Source organism: Motacilla alba, chromosome 2, assembly GCF_015832195.1.
Source record: "Motacilla alba alba isolate MOTALB_02 chromosome 2, Motacilla_alba_V1.0_pri, whole genome shotgun sequence".
NCBI lineage: Eukaryota > Metazoa > Chordata > Aves > Passeriformes > Motacillidae > Motacilla > Motacilla alba.
Genome location: NC_052017.1, coordinates 28,992,685 through 29,004,740, shown reverse-complemented (window position 1 = coordinate 29,004,740; position 12,056 = coordinate 28,992,685). Strand labels below are relative to the sequence as shown.

Sequence of the window (12,056 nt, the reverse complement as noted above, 5' to 3'; positions counted from 1 at the left end):
AACTAGTCAAATACAAATACAGTCCTTCCACCAGTAAGAGCTGTTAAGAAAAAGCTAGAAGCAACACTCTTCTCAACCCTTCTTTCCTTGGTTTGCTTTGGGAGCTACTTTTAAGCAGTCTTCACTGTTGGCCTCCAATGTCTGCACCTGGTCTGATGCCTCCCTGACCTTGACCCACCCCCACTGGCTCAGCTTCCTGGCTTGCCCTGGCACCTGCCACCTCGCTAAGGTCTTAACAAGTGATCACCCGACTATGCCTCCTCTGCCATTTAATGGGAATCAGCCCTGGGAATTTTCCAAACATGTCTGGGCCATCACTGCTTACAGGAACACCATGAGACGAGCTGAAACATCCCAGATCCTTGCAGTGAATTGACTGCCACTGAGTTTTACCTGTGGGTGCTGGTTCATAGTGGCTGAACATGAGCCAGGTGGCCAAGAAGGCCAGTGGCATGTTGGCTTGTATCAGAAATAGTGTGTGGTAGTCTTACTATTCTTGGCACCAGTGAGGCCACACCTAGAGTGCTGTGTCCAGTTTTGGACCCCTCACTTCAAAAAAGACATTGGAGTGAGTCCAGAGAAGGGCAAAGAGGCTGGGGAAGGGTCTGGAGCACAAGTCCCGTGACAAGTAGCTGAGTGAGCTGGGGCTGTTTATCTTGGAGAAAAGGAGGCTCAGGGGAGACCCCATCACTCACTACACTGCCTGAAAGGAGGCTGGACTCAGGCGGGAATCAGCCTCTTCTCCCGGGTAGCAAGGGACAGAAAAGGAAATTGCCTCAAGTTGCACCAGGGGAGGTTTTTGGATATTAAGAAAAAATTCTTCATTGAATGGGCTGACATGGAAACAGGATGCCCGGGGAAGAAGCAGAACCCCGATCCCTGGAAGTGTTCCTAAGGTGTGTGGATATAACACTTGGGAAATGTTAAACAGTGAATACGGCCATGCTAGGTTAACGATTGGACTCAATGACTTAAGAGGTCTTCCAAGCTTAACAATCCCAATATGATCCTATTCCAATCCCCCCCTCCTAGGATGAAGGGAAACAATCACCACATTTCAGCAGGTGTTCCCAGCCAGCCTCTTGGGCTCTCGCGAAGACGCAGGGCCCAGGGTTCCGTCTGCTTTTCCCTCGGCCCCCCTGGCCGTGTTTATCTCCTCACCGAGACAGGCTCCGCGGCTCCCCCGCTCCCGGCGGGCCCGGGCGGGACGCGCCTCGCCCGCCCCTCAGCGCGGCCCCGCCCCGAGCCGCCCGCCTGCCGGGCACTTAAAGGGCCCATGGCGGCCGTGCCCGGGCAGTGTTCCTGCGTGCCCGCCGTGGCCCTGCCGCGCTGCCCCAGGCGCTCCCTCGCCGCGGTCCGGGCATTCCCGCGGGGCTGCCGGGGTCCGGGGCAGCTTCTGCGGGGCTCGCGTAGCGCGGGGGGGGGCGAGCGGTAGGGCCCGGTGTGCGCCGGGGGCAGGCGAGCGGGCGGGCGCTGGATTCTTTGGATCGCGGACGTCGTGGGCGAATAAAACAGGCGGGCGGGCGGTTGCGCTGTTCCTGCCGCGGGGGGCGCGGAGCGGAGCCGCCGCCGGGCCCGGCGTAGATGGAGCCCGGCAGCCGCGGCGCCGCTCCCGGCGGCGTGTCGGTGTCGGTCGTGCTGCCGGCGGGCGGGAGCGGGGAGCGCCTGGGCGGTGCCACCCCCAAGCAGTTCTGCGCCGTGCAGGGGAGGCCGCTCGTCAGCTACGCGGTGCGGGCCATGGAGAGGTAACGAGCCCGGCGCCGCTCGGCTTCCGACCGCTCCCCGCGGGCTCCTGTCGGCCCTCGCCGGGCCCCGGGCCCCGGAGAGGACTCGGAGAGCCCCCGCTGCTCTCTTCTCAGGCCCTGGGCGGGTCTAGTTTGCCTTGCTCTCCGTCCCTCCCCGCCCCGGTCACCCCGGGAAGGGAACGAGGTGTGCCTGGGCCCCTTCACCTGGGACGAAGTCCCGGACGCTTTCCCCACCCCAGCCTGGCTCTAGCGCCGCCATCCCGGGTGGCTTTCCGCCCTCCTTCCCCAGCCCTGTTCATGCTTCGAGGGAGTGCCGCATTCCTTGGCTCTTGGAGATCATCTGTTCGAGCCTACTCAGCCTCGAAGCTCGAGGGTTTGTGTAGCTGCAGTGGCAGGTTTGATGAGGTATGAGCCCACCGCAGCTGCTGGAGACAGTCATAGGACTATCCATCAGCCCTGAAAAGAGATCTATTCTGCCATTGGAGATGGTCTTTATAATGTCCAAAAGCCTCGAAAAATGATCTGCTCCTCATGATGGGATGAATGAACTCACTGATGTACAGGACTGTATTATGCTCCACTGTTGCTCATAGTAAAACACCTTGCATCAGCAGGAAGTTTGAAGGAAAAATGTTTAAGTTATAGCTGCTGGACTAGAAGCTGCTGGCTTTACGTAGTGTGAAGGCGCAAGTGTAACTTTTCCATGTTTATGTTGTAGTGATACTTCAAGGAGTAATGGGTACAAGTTGAAAGATGAAAAATTTAGGTTAGGTGTTAGGAAGAAATTCTTTACCGTTACGGTGGTGAGGAGCTGGAACAGGAGGTTGTGGATGCCCCAACCCAGGAGGTTGTGGATGCCCCAACCCAGGTAACATTCAAGCCTACGTTGGATAAGGCCTTGAGCAATCTGGTCTACTGGGAAATATCCCTGCCCATGGCAAGGAGATTCGGGCTAAATGATCTTTAGGGTGCCTTCCAACCCTTAACATTCTATGATTCTATGTTGGAGCAAAGGATTAAAGGGATTTCTTAGCAGCTAGGCTTTTCCTTTCCATAAGGTTTTCGAGTTCTAGGCATGTGACTGACAGTTAATATATTATTGTCAAGTGTTAACATAATGTAAGTCTTGTATCTAGTGTCACTTGAAACACTGCAGGTTGGAGCAGAGTGTCACGTGGAATTCTGGATGTGTTGCAGTAACCTGTAGGAAAACAAGCCTTTCGATTTTTAGAGGGAATAAATGAGGAGAAGTGGAGATTGGCGAAAGAAGTAAAATTGATTGGTGAAAGAAGTAAAATTGCCAGCATCTCCCAAAGTTCTTAAAACATGGAAACTTGTACAACTTCAAAATTGGGACTCTTTTTCCATTCCCACCCAGGGAGACTTCCCTCAGGTCACTTGTTACTTTATGAAAGAAATACTACTTGTTTTCTTTATTTAATTTTCAACAGCAGCCAGTTGCAAAGCTAAGCACATCAGTAAGTAAAGCATCCAATCCAAAGCTTGCCACAGCTGTAATTTCTGCCAAAATGTCACGGGAATCTACAGAGAAGAATTATATCCTCACTCAGTGTATTTGAGACCTGGAAAAGAGAACAGAGTGAGGTTTGGGAAGGAAATGTTATGCATCTAAGAAAAAACCTTTATTTTTACTGCCAATAAGCTCTGAGAAAATAGCCGTACTTTGAGCAACAGTATTATATTTGTCCTAAAAGATGCAAAAAATTTGAAGGTTGGTTTCGAGTTGTACAGTTCAGCCAAGTTGATTGTGACAGTAACTTGGTGCTTTTGCTTAGGAGTGCAATAACCCCTGCCACTGCTCTGTCAGGCAGAGCTTCCTGCCACCTCTGCTGAATTGGAGTGTTGATTGGTATGGATGTGTATGAGGAGCTGGGAACAGATGTACTCCAAAGCTTGGGATGGCTTTCATTTTCATCTCAACACTTCTACTTCTGGCTCTGAAACTGTGAAGGATGTACCTTGTTCTTACTTTGTGCATATGTAAGCACAAGCATGTAATATTGAGGAAGTGCAGTTTATCACATAATCTACCCAGAAATGGCAGATTTTGTGTTTAGCTTGATACTATATCTTATGTTTGTTGTTTACCTGATGTAACTGAATGGGTCATTGACTCATAGCCTCTAATAACTGCTGCTGAACAGAAATCTCAGCTGGTGTGGCTGTTTTGGAGCTTTTTTAAATCTAGAAAAGAAGTAGCAGTGTATAGACAAAAATACATGAGCAGTTCAAAGATGTGCAGCTATCTTTGCACGTGCTTTTTAGAGATCAGTAGAAAAAGATTTTTATGCTGTACAGCTGAAAGTAGTGAGACTATTAAATATCAATGTGGAAAAAACGGGCAGCTGAGACAGGAGCAGACATGAATGAATAAGCTCTGCATCCTGTTGTACAGGATAGCAGCAGGTAGAACATTGGCCCGCCAATAATAATCACAGATGATACCCTGAGGAAGAGGAGATGAACAAAACTAGGGTAAGAAGAAATTGTTGGTTTTAATTGCCACTGCAGTGGCACTGATAGGAAGGTCAGGCCCTACCTTCAGGCTAAAATTAAAGTGTGTTAGAAGACTTAAATGTCTCTTTTTCCCATTGAATTTGTTCCTGCTTTTGTTGAGTTAGGCAAGGCTTTTGCAACAAGTTCCACTGATTTAGAATGTCATTCCTTGTTTTTGCTTCTGTAACAACTAGCAGAGATTTTCCTTCATTTGGTTTCTTTTTGGTGTAAATATGTTTGTTAGAATGGAACCTTTTCAATTCTTTTTCTGAGGCAGGGAGGAATCTTGGTTCTGTATGCACACATACATGCATATTTCACTGATCTGTAACGAGGAAAACAAACTAAGGTAAAAACTGATTTTAAAATAGTTGTGAAAAAATGTGCTGCTGCTATTCTCGCTGTGCTCATATTTCACCAGTTGTTGCAAGTGCAATACTTGGTGGTTATAAAAGAGGAAACCAGAGCTGATATCTTCACTGTCAGAATTAAAATTTTCCATAAAGTTTTCAGACAGCTTTGTTTTCTTTATTGTAGTATCTTAAAACAGGGGGAGGTCTCTTAAAATCTCCTGAGGAAGCTCCCAAAGAAGCACCTCTTTAGAAGTGTCTTGCATAGTTATTTGCCAAGTGTTTTCCTCCATTGACTGATGCATATTGACTGGCTCTATAGGTCACACAATTACAGTTTTGTTAAATGGATCTACTATGATACTTCTTTTTGTCCAGTTGTCATTAGCCTTTTTTTTTGAAATAGCTTATGAGCAAAAAATAGTTACAGCAAATTTTATGGAAGTATCTTTTTTATCATGTCTGACTCATAAGGAGCATTTTATTTCTGGAAAAAATTGAGCGGTTTCTCTACATGAGATCCTCCAAACTTTCTTAATCTACTTTAAAAGCTTCCCGCTTCCATTTTTGTACTGTAAGAGATAAATTTGTATGAATATATTTTTTCATATATCAATAAATTTATAACAAAGCTTTTATAGAGCAAAAAGAAGTTACACTTGCATTTGGCAAATGGATTTTGTTCTTGATGTTTTCTTTCTTATTTGGTGTTTTAATAAGGTTAGCAAAAGTAATATAATGATTTATCTTGCACCTCTGAAAGTTTCTGTGACAGTGAAAGATCCTGCCTAACACTGCTAAAGCCATTTTAGCAGCAACTGCCTGGTTCTGGCTTTGTTTTGCTGGTCTCAGTAGGTTATATTGAAGAGTTTTTTAGTGGCAGTGTAAGAATTGCAAGAGATTGAGTGTGGGTATTTGAGCCTTATATCAGATTTCAGCACTGGTTTCTATGTGAGTCAAGTGGTAGAGGGTTAAGTCTGGGTCACTTTAGTACCTCAGCATGCCATTTAGGTGATACAGTTTCAAAGTGGGCTGGTTTCATTTCCTCTGCAGCCTGTGTTTTGAAGGAATAGCTTAATCTGTTGCAGAGTCAATGAGCTCCCCTACTTTCTGTTCTAGCTCAGCTACTGTAAGTGTTTGCACTTCTATTGAAATTTACTGGAACAATATATTTTTCTAGGCAGTATGTCTATATGTAGGTGATGATGAGGAGGATAGCTGCCGGAAAGAAACATATAGTCCTTTCTGCTTCACTGTTTGCTTTCTGCTAGTATTGGGGTCATCCCAAGGCAGTGGTAAAGTGATTGTAGCTGGGCATTTGGTCAGACTTGATTTTCCACTTTGGAACCACAGTCTGTGTTGTATGGAAGCATTAGAGTTGTGTGTTGTTAAAACATATTGGGGCACAGGATTGTGATCTTTTTTATGGGTCATGCTGATTCTTTCTGAAGCTTGATCCAATACAGTTATGAATTTGAAATGGTGTTTGAAATGGTGTTGTTAAACTGGATTTGAGCAGTAGACTGGAAAATCTAGTAAACTGGAATCTACACAATCCTGAGTAGATTATTATTTTAGTGTGAAATTTTTCTGAAGGAAAGGATGTGACAAATTAAGGGAGGGGAAAAGGATTCATTTATTGCCAGATTGAGTGTATACTACTTCTTTCTACTTCTTTAAAACATTTTGCAACAGTTCCATAAGCAGATCTTCAGAAGAGCTAGCAACCTGTGTGGTGCACAGCTCTCATTCATTAAAATTTGTAGCATACTTTACTGGATTAGTACTTTTCATGAGTTTTAGTGGGACAAGCCCTAAGCTGTTCTGTGTGTAATCAATCTGGACGATACCTTTATCCTCTTATATGAATATGTTACATCCCTAAATCCCAGCTCTAATTATAGAACGTGGGTCCAGAATGAGTTTAAGGAGGACATACTCCAGTTTACAAATGTGTTTATGCAGACACAGGGTGGAGCTGTGACCGCATCCTGTCACTTTTTGGTGTATTGTACCACTGGAGGCCTTGAGCCATTCCACTCCCTCTGTGTGGAGATTTATCACAGGCTGGCCAGTACTTATGTTCTCCTCCCCGCTTCTCAGAAGATGCTGTGTACTACCCAGTTGCCTCATAATCTGTTTCCTTTGACACCAGAAAGGGCAATGTCAGTGCTCTTCTGATGCAGTCACAGTGACTGTGCAGATTGTCCAGTTTCTGGGTACTGTGTAAGGCTACAGTCTCCAAATGCAGAGCTCTTGTTCTCATTTAGTGTGAAACAGCCCTTTCTGAATTTTGCTCTTTTAAATGACTGACTCTCAGTATTTAAAAGAGGAACTGAGATTAATCCAGTTAGTTTGCCCTAGTTCCAAATTGAAGTCATGCAGAAGTGCTATGTTTTGTAGTTAAATATAAGAGTATGCCAGAAATCATATGAGAGATTTTTAAACCACATGATTTCAGATTTTACATTTGGGCAACTTCAATACATTAAAGAATGCTAAGAATATGTTGGTTTGGCTGTATTTTCTGCCTTTGCTAATAGTAAAATGAACATAAGGACAAGTATTTTTCTTTTGAAGAATACTAATAGAACTTTATTTTAAATACTTATTTTACAATTAATTGAAATAGTTTTCCACGGAGTATTATTAATTACAACCCCCACCACCCATTAATAAGGTGGAAGATGCTCTGTTGTTTCACATAGTTCTAGGCACCTGGTTTGTAACACAGATTAATTTTGCTTTTGAAGTAAGAATGGTTCCCAGGCAATGTCTTCTCACGTGTCATTGCAGAAATCAGTATCTTGTGCCTATGTATTTCTGAACTGTGAATTTCATCCTTCTATTTTTCTAACTGCAAATATTTAGTCCTTAGTATCTTTGTTCTTCTTGTGTCTGCAATATTAGTTTCAGTAGCTTTACTAGTTTTAGTCAGTGTATCGTACTTGTCTCTCTTTCTCCCTAGTTGGGCGTGTAAGCTACACATGGGTAATTTTAACATAGTAATTTTTCTTTTAATCATTGCTCATCTGGTGACTTTCTTGTCTGACATGCTAAAACACTCTTCTGCCATCTGTGCAGACACAGAAAGGAAACAAAATTACTTTCTAAAATGTTCTCTACATAGGTATTTAGAAAATAAGACATTACAATGGATTTGAATTATGGTATTTCTGTTGTATTGAAGTACAGTATGCCACGTATTACTAGAATTTGTATTTCTAGGTACTTTGACAGAAGTATGATTTCCAGCTAGCTTCAGTTGTGATTGGTTTTAATCTTGTGGTCTATGGGTCATTCACTGCCTCCCACACAACCCTTCAGTTCTAGAGCAAGACTTATACCAACAGTAAAATCTTGGAGATCTCTAAAAATGCATTATTGATGTGATATTATTGACTAGCACAGCTATGTTTTGACATTTTTCTAGCTTCCTACAGCAGAAACCTTTGTGTTAATAAATATTTTTTTTCAAACTGCCAGTGTAATGTTTCCTGTCAATATTAAAGTGTTACAGTTTTCATTCATTACCATTCTGTCAATTACTGCTCATGCCTGTCTTGATAGGGATCTTTGTTTCTCTTTTGTTTCTTTTTCTTGATTGTCTTATTCCCTTGTACACCATGTGCTTCACTGGAACATGGAGTATTCCAGGCCACAGGATTTACCATTTTATTAGAAACTGATTAGCAAACTGTTCTGTTTGATTTAGAACTTCTATTTGAAGTTAGGCATGATGCTGGAATAAGAAATGTTTTCAAGGCTTTTGAAGAGTTATCAGAATGTGCCCCCCTGCAAAGTGGTTGTTGGGAGCAAGTCCCTTCCCAGAACTCTAGTGTCACTGGTATAAATCTTCTGTTATAGCTCTCCCTTAAGGAGTGGAGTACAAAAACATGGACTTGGGTATATTGAGAGGTGCTTTATGTAGCCATCTTGATTTTTTTATTGTTATGAATTTCTATGTTTCACATATCTTTTATTGAGTCATTTATGTCTACTTTTATTGAGTCATTCATGTCTGCTTTCTCTGGTTTTGTACTGATTTTTCTAGGATAAGTTGGATATCTGACATTATTGTGGTGGTCTCTCCTGAAAATGTTGAAAAAATGAAGACTATCATTGAAAAATATGGCCACAAAAGAGTTACGGTAGTAGAAGGTGGAACAACTCGTCACCGGTCAATATTCAATGGACTGAAAGTGTTTGCAGAGAATGAATTTTCCAGCCATTTGCTCCAGAAGCCAGAAGTAGTGATTATCCATGATGCTGTGAGGCCTTTTGTTGAAGAAGACATTGTTTCAAAAGTGGTTATGGCTGCTAAAGAACATGGGGTATGTACTATACAGTAGAACTCTACTATACAGAACTCTGTAATGTGCTTTATGCTGTACAGCTTAAAATCATGATTGATAAATCAGGAATTTTCTAGCGATTTTATTAATGAGTTTTTTTTAAAGTAGAACAGATCCAGATTCCCTGTTATGCAGAGAGGTCAGGTGGGGGAGGTTGACATTTATAAATGCTGCAGGTATTATTTGGTACAGGGAATAATTGTTGCCATGGAGACTGTCAGTAAGCAATTGAATCAATCAGCAATTTGTTAGTTGAAAAGTAGGTTATGTAATGATAGTTTACCTCTTTTTCCATGTAGAATTATCACCTAATGCTAGAGCAGTTCTGTTAGTGATTACTAATAATACCCAAAGAGTGTGCGTACTGCATTGTTTGACTTGCAGTACTTTGTGCAGACTTTGTGCTTTAATCTCAAACTTGTATGGAAATCCTGAATAAGCAGCAAAAGAGCTGTCTGTGTATTAATGCTAAATTGTTCTAGAACATGTAAACATTGCAGACTGCTGGAAAACAGGGTAAGTGGGAATCCTCCAGCTGTAGGTCGGATATTCTCCTGTTTAACACTGCATCTGAGGACTGGGATTACTCACAGAAACCAAAAAGATTGCTGAGAAAGTGATATATGAAGGGGAAGAGTTGATAAGAAGTTGTGTTGTGCAAGGAGATAGGAGAGGCATGCACTAGCAACAAGAGGTACTGTTAGATGAACTGCCCAAGTCAGAGATGTAAGAAATCATGACTTAGCCACAGGCTTGTTTGCAAAACCTGCTGTCTTTAATTTGTTCTTTAATTCTCCATTGATGAGATGCATAATGCTTCCCTGCTTCAAGGACATAGTTTGAGGTAGAAGTCATTAGTGACAGCAGATTGTTCGGGTACTAGACAACTAGGAAAATGTACCACTGCTTGTCTTCTCCAGAAAATGTGGTAAAAGATAGTTGACAGGTGGTTCACAACTTTGACAGTGCAATAATGAGTCCAAAGAATGAACTGTGGTGTTTCCTTAGTGCTCCTACACCTTCGTAGTGTGGAAGGGGAATATATAGCTTGTTAAAATATTTATTATTGATGCCTTAAACATTATTATGAAAATCAAATTTGTCAAGTCTCTCAGAATGTTATGTTGCAAATCTAAATATATTGAGCCTCTTCTTAGTAGGCCTGTAGCTTTTTAGATAGGCTTAATAAGAAATGGCAATAAAAGAAACTCTGCACTAAAGTTTTCAGTGATCCAGAACACAGGTTTCCAGTTATTAAAACTTAAGTTCTGTTAGGTCAAAAATCTTGTTAAAATTCTTTCTCATGTAGCAGAAAATAGCATTTCAGAATTAATTCTCTGCCAAAGACTTTAAAATAAATCCTCTTTGTCAGTCAGTTTTGAATGTGATTTTTTGAGAGTGGTAGAAGGATGGAGTTAAATGTACTGGTTTTGGGTTGAAATGAGAATAACTTTTCTGAATGTGTTTGTAATGTCTTTGCATATTAAGGTATATCATATCTCATTTGAATTTAACTTGTTCACTTTTTTCTTGAAAGTTTTGTGATTTTAGTATAATATTTTCTCCTGGTTTTGTTTTTAATTGAATGTAAGGTATTTAAAGTAAAAAAGTAGGGGGAAGCAGGGCAGTCTCCGTGGACCTTCTCGTCAGTGTATTCTAGTTCATCTGAACTTCAGACCAGTAAATATTTCCTAACCTGGATCACTGAAGTATCATTTGATCTCAAAAAGGTGGTTGAGTACATGTATAATAGTCTATTTCACTGCATAACATTTGACTGAAATGTTATGTGTGTGGTGGCTTTCTGTGTTGGCTGAGATCCACTGGCTTCAGCTGGGCCATCAGAGAGATGTGTGCTCAAAGTCTCTAAAAGCTGGCTGCTATTGATATTACGTGACAAAGTAATTGAATTAAGGAACACGAGAAGAATTTCATTTTATGTAACAAATTGGAAAACCACCTTCTCAGAGACAGGTGGCTATTTCTGCTTGAGGACTGCAGAATTCTGAGGAAGTAAATGGAAAGCTGTGACTTTTTCAAAACTGGCATGCATGGTTTTGAGTATCAGAAAAAAAATTGATCGAGAGCCGCTATCATGTTTAGTTCTTCCTATGGTCACATTCTTTGCATATCTAAAAGGATATCAGTTCTTCAATCTTTCAGTACAAAAACTAATTACTTCCTCTTGCATTATGTAGAAAGGTACAAAACCTGGCAGAAACATCATATTAAATGACTTATGTTAATAGGGGTAATGCTGTATTGTTATATGTCTGCATACCATATAGATAACATAATTATGAGAAGCTTTAATGTTCTTTAAAATGGCAATTGATCAAGTAAGTTATTCACTTCTAGCTGCCAATTGTCAGACAAATAAACTGCCTTATTACACTTACTAATCAGTTTGTTATTTGCCTGTGGGAATAAAAATGTGTACCTTAACCAGAACTAATAAATTATGCCTTAAACCCCCCAAACAACTCCTTGATTATGTCAAAATATTACTTTGTAACCAATTAAATTCCATTTATGTTTTTGGGGTAATTTTGCAATTAAAATTATATGTTTCTAGAAACAAATTCTTTGCAGCCAGTAAAAGCTGGGAAAAATGGAATCTTCAGAAGGCATCAGTCCAAAGCCTCTAGCAATATCTCATTGCCAACATTGCATTTTAAACAACATAACTAAAATGAAAAATGCTTACATGAAAAAGAAATCAGGAAGGTGAGGGGGAACTTGTCAGTTCTGCTATTGAGAGTTTACAAAAAGTGGGCACATCCAAAGACTTTTTTTTTTTCCTCTGGTTAACATAAACTAGATTTGAAAGTACAGTATGTTATGTTGAAAGGACTAAGTCAAAATGGCATTCTTAAAAGCTGGTTTCTGGAAGCTGTCTAACATCATTACTTTATTCTGAGCTTTAGCAAGGACCTGAACAAGGCTTACATGCCAATACAGCTGTACGGTGCTACTTAGTCTTGTGGACCCCTACTCAGAGGCAGTTGGTGAAAATAATACCCCCAGACAGAAAACACTACTTCTTGTGTTCAGTCTGCTCCCCTTGTGCTGCCAGTATCACTCTTACT

The 12,056-nt window shown here is 41.6% G+C and overlaps 1 protein-coding gene across 2 annotated transcripts in view; it reads left to right on the top strand.

Annotated features, from left to right (window-relative positions):
* The first annotated feature begins 1,441 nt into the window (after positions 1-1,441).
* Positions 1,442-12,056, top strand: part of CRPPA (CDP-L-ribitol pyrophosphorylase A) — a 107,290-nt gene continuing 96,675 nt past the window's right edge. Inside the window, exons 1-2 of one of the 2 annotated variants that reach the window (XM_038126986.1) lie at positions 1,442-1,745; positions 8,667-8,946. In XM_038126986.1, coding sequence (XP_037982914.1) covers positions 1,585-1,745; positions 8,667-8,946 — 441 coding nt within the window. In that variant the 5' untranslated portion in view covers positions 1,442-1,584. The other variant, XM_038126987.1, reaches the window with a different exon arrangement.